The sequence below is a fragment of the Enhydra lutris genome, unplaced genomic scaffold (genome assembly GCF_002288905.1).
Source record: "Enhydra lutris kenyoni isolate GAN:26980312 unplaced genomic scaffold, ASM228890v2 scaffoldscaffold1, whole genome shotgun sequence".
Classification (NCBI taxonomy): Eukaryota; Metazoa; Chordata; class Mammalia; order Carnivora; family Mustelidae; genus Enhydra; species Enhydra lutris.
Window position 1 is genome coordinate 39852890 of NW_019154085.1, and position 15748 is coordinate 39868637.

At 42.9% G+C, this 15748-nt stretch overlaps 1 protein-coding gene across 2 annotated transcripts in view; it reads right to left on the bottom strand.

The window, feature by feature from the left end:
- Positions 1–1609: 1609 nt before the first annotated feature.
- The window catches only part of LOC111143562 (phosphodiesterase 6D), a 50046-nt gene continuing 35907 nt past the window's right edge, over positions 1610–15748 (bottom strand). The window contains exons 1-5 of one of the 2 annotated variants that reach the window (XM_022497395.1): positions 8863–8891; positions 5835–5923; positions 4912–5037; positions 4094–4199; positions 1610–2208 (exon numbers count right to left, since the gene is read on the bottom strand). In XM_022497395.1, the coding sequence (XP_022353103.1) occupies positions 2127–2208; positions 4094–4199; positions 4912–5037; positions 5835–5923; positions 8863–8879 (420 nt within the window). In that variant the 5' untranslated portion in view covers positions 8880–8891 and the 3' untranslated portion in view covers positions 1610–2126. Of the gene's footprint in view, positions 2209–4093; positions 4200–4911; positions 5038–5834; positions 5924–8862; positions 8892–15748 lie in introns of those variants that run through there. The other variant, XM_022497389.1, reaches the window with a different exon arrangement.

The window sequence follows — 15748 nt, forward strand, 5'->3', positions numbered from 1 at the left end:
GGTAGATTTCTGGGCCCTGCACCTACTGAACCCCAATCTCTGGAGGGTGGGGCAGGTACCTGTACACGTGCCGGGCCTGGGCTGCATGCCTCTCCTTTGTAACATTCTGTGGCCTTCGATGTATCCGCAAAACCCCCAGCTCTGCAGGCACTTAGACCTGCACCCATCCTACTGGAGCTGACTCTGACCTACAAGGGCCCGAGTCCCCACAGCTCTTGTGTCTCTCCTTTCCCTTGTGCTCATCCCTGCACACACCCCTTCCCTCTTCCTCCTCCCATCATAGCTGCAGCCATCCTCCCGGCCAGCCCCAGTCCCTCCTGCACAGCTCAGAACCTGTCAATCGCACTGTCCCCGGAGCACACTTTTTGGGCCTTGTTTCATGATAAAATGATCAGTGCTGCCTGAACACACACACTGTTGCCTGGAGAGATGGTGAATGTCTAAGAATGACTAGGCTGTAGTTCTTTTTTTTTCTCAGAGCAGCTGACAAAGAAGTTCCCTGACAGTTCTGTCTGGATGAGTGAGTGGAGGGGGGCAGTGAAGGAGGCTCTGGGTTGGGGGGGGGGAGCCTCCCTGGGATGACTTCTCTCCACTGGGAGGTGTCCAGTTCCCTAAGCGCCTTCCCCGCTGGAATTCTGGGGAGCAGACGTAGTTCAGGAAAGGAGACGAGCTCACTCTGAGGGAAGAGATGGCATTTCCAGAAAGCAAAAGGAAATCTGGATTCATTTTAACTTTGTTTTCTCATCCAATCTTGGTATTTAAAAATTAGCTTTTGAAGACAAGAGCCCTCAAGTGAGGAATGGAATTATCACTGAAGGGTGGTGACAGTCCACTAAAAATGTCCTTCTCCTCCCCACCCACAGAGGCAAACAGACCCTTTGGTAAGAAAAAGAGGAGGAATATGTGAGCAGGGGCTACGCCAGAGGGCCCATCTCTGGCTATATTCTCCTTCCCTCTGGTCTCAGCCTTACTACTGTGTGAACTAGAAACCCTTTAATTGCTGATATTGTATAAAGAACAGTGGAGGCTGCTAGTAGCTCAGAGGTAAGCTTCTAAAAAAGAACCCTTCTCTGTCACATCAGACTTGTGGGCACACAGCTACCATCACTCTCTCCCACGCTGGCTTCCTCTGCCTGGGTTTTAAGGCCTCCCAGCACCCCACCCCATCCCAGATGTGTTCCCACCATTCTCCACATGACTTCAGGGAGATCTTTTCTCCATTCTGGAACTTCTGTCCTCTTACATAAGAATAGAAGAGTTTCTACTCTGTCAGCTTGGGCTTCTACCCTTTCCCAAAACCTCTTGAGCAAAGGTACATCATAAAGGTATGAGAAAAGTTAAAAGCAACACCAAACAAAGGGGACATCTATGTTGTGGAAAAGAACCACTGCATATCATGTCTCAAAGACAAATGTTAAGGTCATGGGTCTTGTTTGGGTACGTTGTACGTTCTTGGAAAGCAGCAACTGAAGCATTGGGAATGCAAAATCTATTAGTTGATTTCTGGAGTAAAATACAGTTGTGGTCCTACGGTCTCATAAATGTCTTTCTTCACATCATGGGGCTGGGTTCATGTTCCAGAAAAGCAGAGATGAAAGCAGTGCCATGCTAAAGACTGTAGGAATATTTTAATTCATATGTTTTAATTCATTATGTAATAATAATATCACAGTCTATTTTACAAGTTAAATGTATGAGAATGTATGAAATAGAAATGGTAGGAAAAAAACTAAACATAGGTCAGGAATATGAATTTTTCCAAAACCAGGGGCCAGAGGAAGATGCGTTGCCTGCAGGGCCCAAGGAGGAAGCAGAGGGGGCAGGAACAGCATTGGCTCTCGTGGTAAGCATCTGTCCCTGTGTCACCCTGGGAAGGAGTCAAGGCTCATCCTCTGCCCTAGTCTGGGGTTGGTAGTTGAGTCTGGTCAGTGGAAGATGGCGGCTTGGGAGGAAACAGCCATCTGATTACCTACACAGAACTGGTCCCCTGGTGGCCGCAGGTGGGTTGCCGTACAGGGAATTAGGGGTGGAAATGTCAAAAATCAAATGCGTGGAGGAAAAAAGTCAACAGTTTCCTCCTTTCCCCCCCAAAACCCAAATTCTTGAAATGCACACACATTCTTCTCTCAAACGTAGAAAAGTCTCACTCTGGATGTGCTTACAAGAAGATCGTCGTCAAAAAACTTTGTCTCTATGATAACATTCCCACTATAAGTAAGAAGAGAGGGCAAAAGAGTGAGTGTGTTAGGCAACAGATTTCATTTCCACAAAGTGGCTTCAGTTTGGGTCTGCTGGGCCTGGGGACACGCACCTATCTAGAACTTTGGCTTGGGGACACCGAAATCTACGTCCAAATGGGGTTAGAAGTGTAATGTGACATTTAACTTTGTGATTAGATTTTTTTTCTCCTCAAGTTCAGAAAACAGAAGAAAGAGCATGTTTTAATCCTTGATATATGTAAATCCCTTAGCAGAGTGCTCTGCAAACAGGGTGCTTATACATACGACTTTTTTTTTTTTTTTTAATATGAGTGACTTTTTGATACACATGGAAACCTGCAGGTCTCTGGTAGGCAGTTATGGGTTGGTCTTTCCTGCATCTATTTCCATCACTTTGGGTAACAGCACTCTGCTCTTCTTCTGGGGACCCACCACATCTCCAGTCCATGGGTCAGTCCAGTAGCCTCTCCACCTGGCAGAGGGCTAGGCACAGGACATAATATGGGCTAACCAGACTCTTCCCCTGCTCCCCGCCGGAGCAGGATCCTTCCTATGGCTGCTCCTGAAGGAGATCATCGATGGATTCCTGCCACCTGCATCTTTGAAGCTGCCCGGGTCTCAGTGCCACCCGCCACCCGTCACCCCCCATCCCCCTTCAGGTCTGTCCTATCAGCTGGAGTCATTTCTATGGCTTGCAGCCAAAGAACCCCAAATGACACACCTGTATTGTACAGGGGAGAATTTCATTTTTCTTGGTGGGTATCCTAGTGTTTCCAAACCAAACCACTCTCGAACCAAGTTAAGGACAATAGAGGTACTGTTTTTGGGTTCCAGAAAGTAAAATTTGAGTTAAAGAACCTAAGTAAGTCATCACAGACTTATTGGACCTGGCCAAGAAGGAGTCAATGAAGGTTAATAAAATATAAAAAATGCCCTTCTATATACTACCCTGTACTTTCCCAGGGTAATTAATAGCCAGCAGATACATTTTTGTTGGCAATTAATTATAAAATAGGTACATAAGAAACTCAAGATTTAATTGGCTATTAGAATATAAAAATATCTACCATTATAATTAAAAATCTATTAAAGCAAACATCTTATAAAGCAAAATCTTATAAAGCAAACAACCTCTATTTACACTCAGTGTGGCTTTCACCAAGGATCTGTTTAAAGGGACAATCCAATATTACACAAATATCTGTGGGAATAACTCATTACTAGACACTATTATTAAGACCTCTGAAAGTCTAATACCTTTTCCGAAGAGAAAATGTAAGCTGGGCCCTTACTGACAGTGTTTTTGGATAAAGGACAAACAAATTATTCTTTGGGCAGGAAGCATAACTATGAAAATGGTAAGCTAGTCTCTGAAAAACCATAACTGAACATTATCCTCTAAAACAAACTTAGAACTTTGCCAGATTCCATTAAAGGCCATTCAAGAAAAGTACAGAGTATCAGAAGTTTGGTTGTCAGGAAAGTGAGCAAATTAGCCTAGATTTAATATAGAGTACAGGCCAGTTTCCTCCCATATCATCTTCTTTCATCCTCACTACACCTCTGTGAGATAGAATTATTAATTCTATGTGTAGAGAGGAGAAAAATAAGGCCAGAGAGGTAAACATTGTCCAAGATTGCACGGCAAGTCAGGGTTATTCAGGAATTTAGTCTAAAGGTCTAATCTAAAGTTTTTAAAATTTTTTTCCATTTGATCACACTGTTTTTTTCCTATGACAGAGTCAGTAACCTGTAAACTCAAATACCCCTGAATACTCTCTCCCCTTATTTTCACCCAGGGCTGCCTGCTAAGCAGCACCGTCAGTCCCGCTGCTTGGAACCCACTCCCCAGCGTCTGCGGTCTGCTCACTCACGTTAGCACGCTGGCGGGCATCATCTGGGATTCGGGCGCGGCCTCTATCAGGGACTGCCAGGTGTTTGTGGAGTTTGGGATCACAAAGCCAAACTCGAAGAACCATTCTGAAGGAAGAACAAAAAGCTGGTGAGTGGGCACGCCAGAGAGTCTCGGGGCTCTGCACCCGCCCCCCCACCTTTAGAGTGAGTCTCTTCTTACCCCAAGAACCACAAATGAAGCCATCAGAGACCTCTGGGGCCAGAGGCATGTGAAAGAGGCATGACAACCCCTCAGGCCGTCCCCCCCGACCACACCAGAGGCTTACTCCCTCTGCTCTAGGATCTAAAGGGTGAGGACTAGTGGGCAGATATAGTATAAACAACGCTTTCTTAGCAATAGGCTATGTGTATATGATAAACAGAAGAACAGACTAGGCCTTTCACTTGCAATTCCAGCTGTAAGACACGGACGTGCACTCTTACAGTTCGTGGTGGAATCGGTGCAGAGTGGTCTTGGTGGCCAGATCTGCGGGAGACTGAGAGCTCTGTACCAGGCCCTTGTTGGCAGCTTCCTCGTGACCACATTATAATTCGCCAGTGATAAAGCAGGCACCAACCCGGGCCCACCAGTGTCAGAAACCCTTTTGTTGGGCTCAAAGCCCCTTGTCATTGCCAGCTTTGTTTTTGCTGGGGCCCCCAGTCTCGCAAGGTATAGGAATCCCATCACAAACTGAGTTGCAAAATGAACGTTACCGAAGCAGTGTTTTAAGTTCATTGGGTCCTGCCTTTTTACTCTGTCATCCTAAGTGGGGCTTCCAGGCACTAGGCCACAGAATACCTTCTAGGCATTGCCCTTTGAAGTAAACTTTTTGTTCCAGGCGGAATTTTTCCATTTGCTCTGCTGAAGAGAAGTTCAACTCTCGAGACACTGCCTTGCACTTGAGGATTTTCTTGGGAACACGGGCTGGTAAATAAAAAGAAATATTGAAGCCATTCTCAATGAAAATCACATACTATTATTCCTTAAGTTTCTGGGAGCTTCTTAGAGCTGATTTAGAGAACACATTATCTATGTTAAATTTCAGAGAAAAGCCTTGGTAACACAATTAAAGGCAGAGGTCCCCAATTGGTCAAGGGCATCTGACTGAAATATCTTTATTATTATTTTTTAAAGATTTTATTTATTTATTTGAGAGAGAGAGAAAGAGAGAGGGAGTGCACAGAGGGAGAGGGTGAAACAGATTCCCCGCTGAGCAGAGAGCCTGATGCAGGGATGCAGGGCAAGATCCCACCACCCCAAGATCACGACCCGAGTGGAAGGCATTTGCTTAACCAACTGAGCCACCCAGGTGACCCCCTGAAAGATCTTTAAGAAACACCAGATATAGTGCATCTAAGGGCCTTCCCTAGCTGTTTTCATTAGGAAAAGGGCTGAATGGACACCTTCTTTACTCTGTTCTGTTGGTTTTAACTTCTTAGTTTTTCTTTTATTTCAGGGAGATAAAAATGGAAATTTTCTTTAAAAAAAAGTTGAGAGCTTAGTTTATATCTTTAGGGATGTTTTAATGTTAAAATTTCAGCACAAAATGAGTTTTGGGAAGTGAGAGGGAAAAATGGTAGGAAAGGAACTGAGAATCTCAGTAACACGTGCTGTGCCCGCAGGGATTTGCCCATCAGGATCTGCATTAATTTAGCTCCCTGATGCTTAGGCCCTGTTCCTGAAACATCAGAGCCCTGTGCAGGGCAAGGGTTGGGGAATACCTTCATGCTCCACTCCAGGGACTGACAGGTCTTCTGTTCCTTGCCACAGTATCTTCCCTGTCTCAGCATCCCGGAGGTTCATCCAATTTCTGATCAAATGTATTAAGGAAAACAATGCACTGAAAGCGACTCTAACTTTTCACTCAAGGTGTGTTCTAGCTCTCAGATTTGCTACCAACTCCTGTTTACTTTTTAGCAAGTCGGCCTATCTGCCAAGTGCCATGAAAGCAAATGAGGAGGTGTAGGAGGGTCCAAAGGACATCTAAAGGAAGATCGTAGTACAGACCCAACAGAGATTTTTTTTTTTTAAGATTTTATTTCTTTATTTGACAGAGAGAGAGCACCAGCAGGGGAAGTGGCAGGCAGAGGGAGGAGAAGGGCTCCCCTGCTGGGCGGGGAGTCCAATGTGGGGCCAGATCCCAGCAGGCTGGGATCGATCAGAACCGACAGAGGGCAGATGCTTAATGACTGAGCCACCTAGGTGCCCCCCGCAGTGGAGATATTTTTATCTACAACATGAGAACCAAAGACTACACATCTAGAAACTGCAAGGAGAGAGAAAATGAATAGTACAAAATAAAAAATTTTCCAACAGAATCAGACCAGCCAAGATAAAAGACTTAAAGAAACAGATAAGAGAGGTATCCCAAGAAGTGACTCATGCAGACCACCCCCACAGCCCATAAATTTTGCTCGCAAGTCCACAGATCTCAAGTACCCATTTAACTGCCTGTTCTTAGATATAAGAAACTAGCCAAGGATCACCAGAAACCGAAATGAAAGACAAACCAAAACAAAGAGAAAAAAGCAACTTAAGAGGAAAAAAGAGACTAAAGAGGAAGATACAAAAAAAAATTTTTTTTTTTAAGATTTTATTTATTTACTTGACAGAGAGAGATCACAAGTAGACGGAGAGGCAGGCAGAGAGAGAGAGAGAGGAGGAAGCAGGCTTCCTGCTGAGCAGAGAGCCCGATGTGGGACTCGATCCCAGGACCCTGAGATCATGACCTGAGCCGAAGGCAGCGGCCTAACCCACTGAGCCACCCAGGCGCCCCCAAAAATTTTTTTTAAAGATTTTGTTTATTTATTGAGAATGAGGTAGGAGAGCACAAGCAGGGGGAGCAGCCTGATCCCAGGAGGCTAAGATCATGACCTGAGTGGGAGGTAGATGCTTAACCAACTGAGTCACCCAGGCATCACAGAAGATAAAAACTTTTGAAAAGAAGTATTAAGAACTAACAAAATTGGGTTACCTGGGTGGCTCAGTTGTTAAGCATCTGTCTTTGGCTTGGGCCCTGATTCTAGGGTCCTGGGATTAAGTCCCACAGGGAGCCTGCTTTTCCCTCTCCCACTCCCCTGCTGTGTTCCCTCTCTCGCTGTCTCTCTCTCTGTCAAATAAATAAATAAAATCTATGAACAAACAAACAAAACAGCCAGAGATAATGTAACCCTTATACACTAAAAATCATAAACAATTAAATTTTGTATATTTTAGGTGATCTTCTCTGGCTCAAGTTTACAAATTTTGAGGCTAGTCAATTGATAATCTCATTTAATCATAAAATGCCTTCTAACTTAAGTAGTTATATTTTCTAGTTTCTGTATTGTTCATTATACAATAAATGAATCACTAATAGCAATGAAAAAATGAATATTCAGAGAACAAAAAAGAATGCTAGAAAAATACACATTTTGATAGCAGAACCAAACAACTTAATGCAAGGGTTGGAAGACAAACCTGAGGAACTCTTTCAGAAAGAAAAATAAAAAGGGACAAGGACAGAAAACAGGAGAGTAAAGATAAAAGAATCGGGTATCAACCTAAGAGATCCAAAATCTAACAGGAGTCCAAGAAAGACAGAACCGAAAAACCATGGAGAGGAAGTGATCAATGAATTAATTCAAGAAAATGTCCCAGACTGAAGATCTAGCAAGTGACCAAGTGACATCATTGTGAACTTGCAAAACGTCAAGGTTAAAGCAAAGCTTCCAGAGGAAAAACAAGTCACATAAAGGTCAGAATCAGAATGGGGAAAAAAAAAATCAGAATGAATCACACTTTTCAACAGGGACTCTGGAGGGTAGAAAAAAATGAAGCAGTGCCTTTACGAATCTCAGGGAAATTCCTAAAACTAAAAAAAGAGATACTTTCTCAAGAAACTAATGATAATATGCTATTTCAAAATGACAGGGAAGACTAGGGAAAAAGACGATATTGAATCAATGAGCAAGGGACTAAAACAAGATACAGGTGAAAAAGTCCTCTTTAGAGGACTGAAGGGTGACAGGCCAAGGTCCAGACAAGAGAAGGTCAGAAGGCTTAGAAAGAGATCTTAAGAAGATGAAATTCAGGGACGCCTGGGTGGCTCAGTGGGTTAAAGCCTCTGCCTTCAGCTCAGGTCATGATCCCAGAGTCCTGGGATCGAGCCCTGCGTCGGGCTCTCTGCTCAGCAGGGAGCCTGCTTCCTCCTCTCTCTCTGCCTGCTTCTCGCCTACTTGTGACCTCCGTCTGTCCAATAAATTAAAAAAAAAAAAAAAAAAGAAGATGAAATTCATAGAATATCTGATGGGTTTAAATGGGAGAGATTTATACAGTTAGGGGATATTTGGGGGTTCATTAGTGAGAAGCACAGAAAGCCCAAGTAAATGAATAAAAAACCAAGACAATAATTAACATCAGGGAAAAATCAAAGGTGGTATTGGAAGAAAAAAGCAGTTACACTATACTACATGGCATCATTGCAAATAGGGCTGACAGAGTCATAATAATAAAACCACAGACTATGGATCCAGTACCATTATCCTGAGAGGATGGGGGAAGGAGAAGAGCATGTATGTGTGGTCAGGCAGAAAGTGAGAACAAAACTCATTTTCCACAGTGAGAAGTCGATAAACAATGCCTAAAATAGAGACATTAAGGCATAGCCACAGTGTGCAATTCAGAAATATGAAGATAAATAGTAAATAAATCAGCTAGAAACTGAAAATGGTTTTCTCCAGGGAGTAGAAAATAGGAATGAAAGGATACAGGACGCAGCTCATCATTCAAAACCAGGTAGAACTGTAACTCTGAACAATGTACACACACAACTTTGATAAATATGAACACTAAATTTAAAAAGACAGTCCTGAGTTTTTTTAAACAATGGACAAATAATTTTAATAACATTAGTATTTCCATACATAGAGGCTAAGTCTGAGAAAGATAGCTAATATTCACAAAGAGATGGACCTTCAGATAAACAGTTGATAAAGTTTACAGGTCTTTTTTTTTTTTTTTTTTTTCCCCATTTTTGCTGTCTAGCAACCAAACCCGCTTCCCAATAGCACCATGTTGCCCCTGTGGGAGGCAGCAACTGCAAGGCATTACTGTAACTAGAAGATCCAAATCCTTCCCTCTGGAGCCTGGTGCAGCTGGGGGCAAGCACATGACCTAGGCTTGGAAGCCTGGGTATAAGGAGTTGAGGAAAAGTCAGCAGTTCTGCAAGATGGGGGCAGGAGCTGTGCTAACCCAAACTTCCTTGCTTTGTGACCACTGAAACCCCAGGGAGCCTTCCGCCTTTCTGACTGGGTAGCTTGCAGTGTTGAACCCAGAGCAACATGGCTGATAAACATCACTATGCATGACACGGTACAGTTAACCTTCTGGAGACATTCTTTCTAGGTTTTGCTGTTACTGAAGTCACAAAAGATAACCAAGGTTACCCTGGCTTCTTGTGCTCTCAACCTGCTGGTGCACTGCACCCCCACTCCACTCCCCTATGAACCTACCATTGCTTTGAAGTTGGGTTGGTTGTGCTTCTCTCCTCTCCTTGTGTGTAATCCTAACAGTCTCCTCATATGCTCATTATATCCCCAGATACTACTGCTCTTATATACCTTTGCAGTTTTCTTCTTCTCTGCTTCATATTTTTTTTAAAAACTAAATTAAAAAGCAAGTCAATAGTATACATACTTGCTTAGATCACCTTTTTTTTAAAGTTTTTTTTTTTTTTTTTTTAAAGATGTTATTTATTTATTTGACAGAGAGAGATCACAAGTAGGCAGAGAGGCAGGCAGAGAGAGAGAGGGAAGCAGGCTCCCTGCTGAGCGGAGAGCCCGATGCGGGACTCGATCCCAGGACCCTGAGATCATGACCTGAGCCGAAGGCAGCGGCTTACCCCACTGAGCCACCCAGGCGCCCCAGATCACCTTTTTTTAATGTGTGTGTGTGTGTGTGTGTGCGCGCGCGCGCACGTGTGTGTTTTGTTTGTTTTAAAGTAAGCTCTACGCCCAGTGTGGGTCTTGAACTCACGAGCTCAAAATCAAGAGTTGCATGTTCTACCAACAGAGCCAGCCACGCACCCCCAGATCACGTATTAAAATTCCAATGACTATAAATATACTTAGCTATTCTGGGGTCTCCGTATATGAAGACAAAGCTTCCCCAGCAGGAGAAATGAAACAGTAGCTACTACTGCTCCAGCAAGTCCACTCAGAACTCAGATCTAACAGAATTGCCTTAGACATTTAAGCCCAAGGTTTTCAGAAGACACAGCACTCATTTAACCCGCTCTATACATGCTTTTCATTCTTTCTCTTCGGATACTCTCTTAGGTACCAATATAGCCACACTGGACACCGGATTTTCTTAAATAACAAAACTAAAATTACTCTTAAAATTTGAGGCTCACATACAAGGGGGGCATTCCAGCAAAACTACTGCGAGAAAAGCCTGGGAAAGGGGGCTCCCTTTGTAAAGCAACAGCTAGATCAGAGCTAGCAGTTTCCAAAAAAAGCATTACTGCTGCTGGCCTGGGTCAGCAAAGAAAAGCCTGGCACCAGAATTTACTCTTCAATCTATTAGAGGATAGAAAGAAAGAAGTCTTAAATGAGAGTGTGCTCTCTGATGATTAGCGGATGGTGAACTGAAGATTCCTCCATTTTACAGCAAGAGAGAGAAGGTGCTAAAAATATATGGCTTATCTTCCTAACATAAGCGCCTCCTGTCTTTATAAATTATCAGTTTAAGGACTAAATTATCTCTTTAGGAAATTTATTATTGTCTTTTTGGAAATATACTTAAAAACATATTTTGGCCAGTTCAACTATTAGGCATTTCTTGCATGTACCTTAATCCAGAAACCTATCAGTCTGTATCATGGACTTCACTGTATAATCCTAACAAAACCTGTAAGATTTCACCCTCAATAAATATCACAAAATTAGAGAAATACACATAGAGCTCCATCCAATGATGTTGGGATGGAGGCTACTGAGAGCCCCTCCAAGTTCTCTAAGGTAGGGGTGAAAAGGAACACTCTTAATTCATGGCAAAGATGCTGCCATCTGGGAACAGCTTTATAAATCATAAAAATACAAATCCATGACAGCTCAATAGCAAAAAGAAATAAAAATTATTAAGGTAGGTATTTTTTGGTTAAGTTTTATTTTTTACTTGATAGAGAGACTAAGAGTGCGAGCACATGCATAAGAAGGGGGAGGAGGAGAGGGAGAAGCAGTCTTCCCCTTGAGCAGGGGGCCTGATGCGGGGCTCGACCACAGGACCCTGGGATCATGACCTGAGCCGAAGGCAGGTGCTTAACCAACTGAGCCACTCAGATGCCCTTGAGGCAGGTATCTTAAAATAACCACAAGAAAAGATGGTCCTCAAAAGAGGAAGTGTATTTCACTAAAAATGTTGGAAATGAGGGTGCCTGGGTGGCTTAGTTGGTTAAGCAACTGCCTTCGGCTCAGGTCCTGATCCCAGGGTCCTGGAATAGAGACCCACATCAGGCTCCTTGCTCAGTGGGGAGTCCGCTTCTCCCTCTCCCTTTCCCTGCTACTCCACCTGCTTGTGCTCTCTCACTCTCTCTCTGTGTCAAGTAAATAAAACTTATTAAAAAAAATGTTGGAGGGGCGCCTGGGTGGCTCAGTGGGTTGAGCCGCTGCCTTCGGCTCAGGTCATGATCTCAGGGTCCTGGGATCGAGTCCCGCATCGGGCTCTCTGCTCAGCGGGGAGCCTGCTTCCCTCTCTCTCTCTCTCTCTCTCTCTCTGCCTGCCTCTCCATCTACTTGTGATCTCTCTCTGTCAAATAAATAAATAAAATCTTTAAAAAAAAATGTTGGAAATGAAAGGCAAGCTTTAATGGCTTCATCATCATCTGGTTGGAAACATTTTTTTGTTTTAGCAGCTTTTTGTTAACTAGATTTTTCAGAGAAAAAGAGGTGAGGTTTAAGACTCAAAGGTCAAGTCACTTCCAATCTTGAGAGAGGAGAGGATTAGGTACAAGCTTTAAGGGGGTGGGAGGGGGGTTAGAGGACTATTTATAAATACCACCTTCTGGGTCAGCCAGGTCTTTTCTCATTTAAAAGCTCCCAGGTGATTTATACCCAAGGTGAACACAAGGGAAAACTCCTTTACTATGGGAAACCTCTGCTGGGAGAGCTGTTCCTGGTACCTTCTTATTTGGAACCAGGCAGACAAAAGCAGCACACTCTCGTATGTAAAAGTAAGAGCATGTTAAAAATAAGCTATAGCCTGGAAAAAATAAGTTCCAGAAAAAAAAAAAAAATCAATAGTCTGTAGAATGTCAAGCCTTAGGAAAGGTAAAAAAGGAAGTAAACTAAGATACGCATGGAAGAATGAGAGTCACTTGGCGCCACACAGAAGGTTACATAAGTCTTCTTATGTTTTAAATAGCTGTGACCTGGTATGATTATGATTTTGGTCCAGTGTGGGGGCTGGGGACAGACCTAAGGTAGAGAAGGCCAGCAGGGAGGTGGTGGTGGAGCGGGAAGTAAAGGCTTGGGGAGAAAAAAAAGAAAGCAGTCAGATGAATGACGTATGAGGTAAATTTCCTTAAGATGTGAATGCAGGCACTGGGATAAAAGAATTTAAAATATTTAGTGACAATCATCTAGAAGCATTTTGACATGAGTACAACTATACCTTCATTTTTATATATTAAACAGAACGGATCCACTGTACATGGCAGGACCTCACCAGCCAATTGAGAAGAGACCAGAAGGAGATTAGGGGAGAGGAAGAAACTGGAGTAGAAAGGAGGAATGGGGAAGGAAAAGAGAGGGAAGAGGAAAGAAACATGGAACACACAAACACAGGGAGAGAGAGAGACACATACAAGGGACGGAGTGAAAGAAAAAAAAGATACTGAGAAAGAGACAAATAAAAATGCCCACATGTAACTGAGAACCAGGCCCAAATAGAAGGGAACAAGAAGGAAGGGGCTCAGGAAGTTCAGAGATGAGATTCCAGTTTTTCCTGCTTGAATCTTATATTACAGAGTTGTCATGGTTAGCGGCTTTCATAGAATGGTTTGAAATTGATGGGTAGGAAGACTGACCCCCTGAAAATGTTAATTGGCTGATTCACAGTTTCCTGTAATTTATCATCCAAACTAGTACTTTTGAGAATCAAAGAGGGTGCTAACGGGACAGCACACTTAAATGAGTTGGCTCATGTAAGGTGCTTAGAATCTTAGCAGCAGAGTGGTGCTGTTATGAATCCATTATCATCTCCTGCCTAGGCTCCTGATGGCTTTCCTTGCTGAAATCAAGAGTCAGACGCTTAACCAATGGGCTACCTAAAGTGCCCCTCCTTGCTTCCATTCTTGCTCCCTCTTTTAATCCATTCTCTTCACAGAAGAAGGTAATTTTAGAAATACTGTGAATTAGATGTTAACCCCCGGTTTTCCTTTGCACTTAAAAACAAAACTCAAGTCCTTTGCATAGTTTACAAGGTGCCCAGTCACTATGTTCCACCCTTAATGGTTTCCTTTCTCTCTCTTCAGCACACTAGTGTCTCTTCTGCCTGTGATGCTGCCTGAGTGCTCTTGCCCTTACTCTTCACACCCCCAGATCCTGGCTTCAGGGGTACCTCCTCAGGGAGGCTCTTGGGACCACATCTCCAAGTCCAGATCTGCTTGACTCCGAAGTTTGGGCTCCTTTTGTGTACCCATGCCAACCCCGGCTATGTCCTGGCCTCCCCTAAGCAGACAGTTTGTGCCACCTCCATTGCCCCTGAGGAGAGGCTAAATACCACTTCGCTTTTGCTGTTACCTTCCCGGTCAAAGACCTTCAAAGGGTCCTCCCAGACTGATCCAGGTCTCTCCATATACCTGATCTCAAATTATCATTCAGTAAGTGCTTATTGACAAACTACTATGTGCCAGGTATGGACATCAAAGCAGCATGTAAAAAATGTGGGCAATATTGTTTCACAGAAAGTAACAGACAAGTGGAAAGGGATATTTCTAAATTTTATATTATTTTATAAATTTATGGTCTTAACTATGTTGTAAAATATACATTTGTCTATTCCGCCCATACCCCCCTCTCCTTTTTAAAAAAGTATTTTTATTTATTTGACAGAGAGAGAGTGAGTGAGTCAGTGAGTACAAGCAGGGGGAACAGGAGGGAGAGGGAGAAACAGGATCCTGGTGAGTAGGGAGCCTGATACAGGGCTCCATCCCTGGCATCATGACCCGAGCCGAAGGCAGACGCCCAACCGACTGAGCTACCCAGGTGCCCCACACCCAAATCCCTTTTTAAAAATATATTTTTTTTTCATTGGAATGTTAAGAGATTGCCTTATATTCAGGGTCAACTTATATTTGGGCATTATTCTGATGATTCTGTGGATTTCCTCTACATAAAACCAAATAACTTATTTATTCATGTCTCTCAAAACAGTTCATACTGAAGCTGGATAATTCTCAGTGATACTGAGATAATTCTCTAATGATATTAACTCAGATCCTGATTACTAATCTAGGGATGGAAGAGCTATATTATTTCAATTCCTAACAATTTACCAAGAAGGGTATTGGTTTATTAATTGTTATTCTGTTCTAGACCTTTCTGAAAAGTAAGCTTTTTTAAATTTACAAAAAAACTTATTATAGTGTCTATATATTCTGCAGAAAATAGATTATAGACATCTTATATTTGTCACAACTAATGAACTAATGCTAACACATTATCAGTAACTAAAGTCTACAGTTTGTTCAAATTTTCTTAGTTTTAATTTAATGTCCTTTTTCTGTTCCAGGATCCCACCTAACATTTAGTTATCATGTCTCCTAAAGCTCCTCTGGGTTGTGAGAGTTTCTTATATTTCCCTTGTTTTAGGGGTGCCTGGGTGGCTCAGTGGGTTAAAGCCTCTGCTTTCGGCTTGGGTCATGATCCCGGGGTCCTGGGATCGAGCCCTGCATCATCGGGCTCTCTGCTCAGCAGGGAGCCTGCTTCCTCCTCTCTCTCCGCCTGCCTCTCTGCCTACTTGTGATCTCTGTCTGTCAAATAAATAAATAAAATCTTAAAAAAAAAAAAAAAGATTTTCCTTCTTTTTTTTTTTTTTTTGAGGATCTTGATTTTTTTTTTATTTTTTATTTTTATTTTTTTTTTAATTTTTTTTTTTTAAAGATTTTATTTATTTATTTGACAGAGAGAAATCACAAGTAGGCAGAGAGGCAGACAGAGAGAGAGGAGGAAGCAGGCTCCCTGCCGAGCAGAAAGCCCGACATGGGGCTTGAACCCAGGACCTGGGATCATGACCCGAGCAGAAGGCAGCGGCTTAACCCACTGAGCCACCCAGGCGCCCCTTGATTTTTTTTTTTTTTTTTTAAATGCCAGTGTTGAGTAGTACAAGTCAAGTATTTTCTGGGTGTCTGTCAATTGGGGTTTGTCTGATGTTTTTCTCATAATTTGGCTGGGGTTGTGAGTTTTAAGGCGGAAGACCATTGAGGTAAAGTGCCATTTTCATCCCACCATGTCAAGGCTATGTACTATCAGCATGATTTATCATTACTGATGCTGATCTTGATCACCTGGCTGAGGGAATGCCTGTCAGGTTTCTCCACTGTAAATATGTTCTTTCCCCCTTCTTTCTGTATTGTACTCTCGGAAGGAAGTCA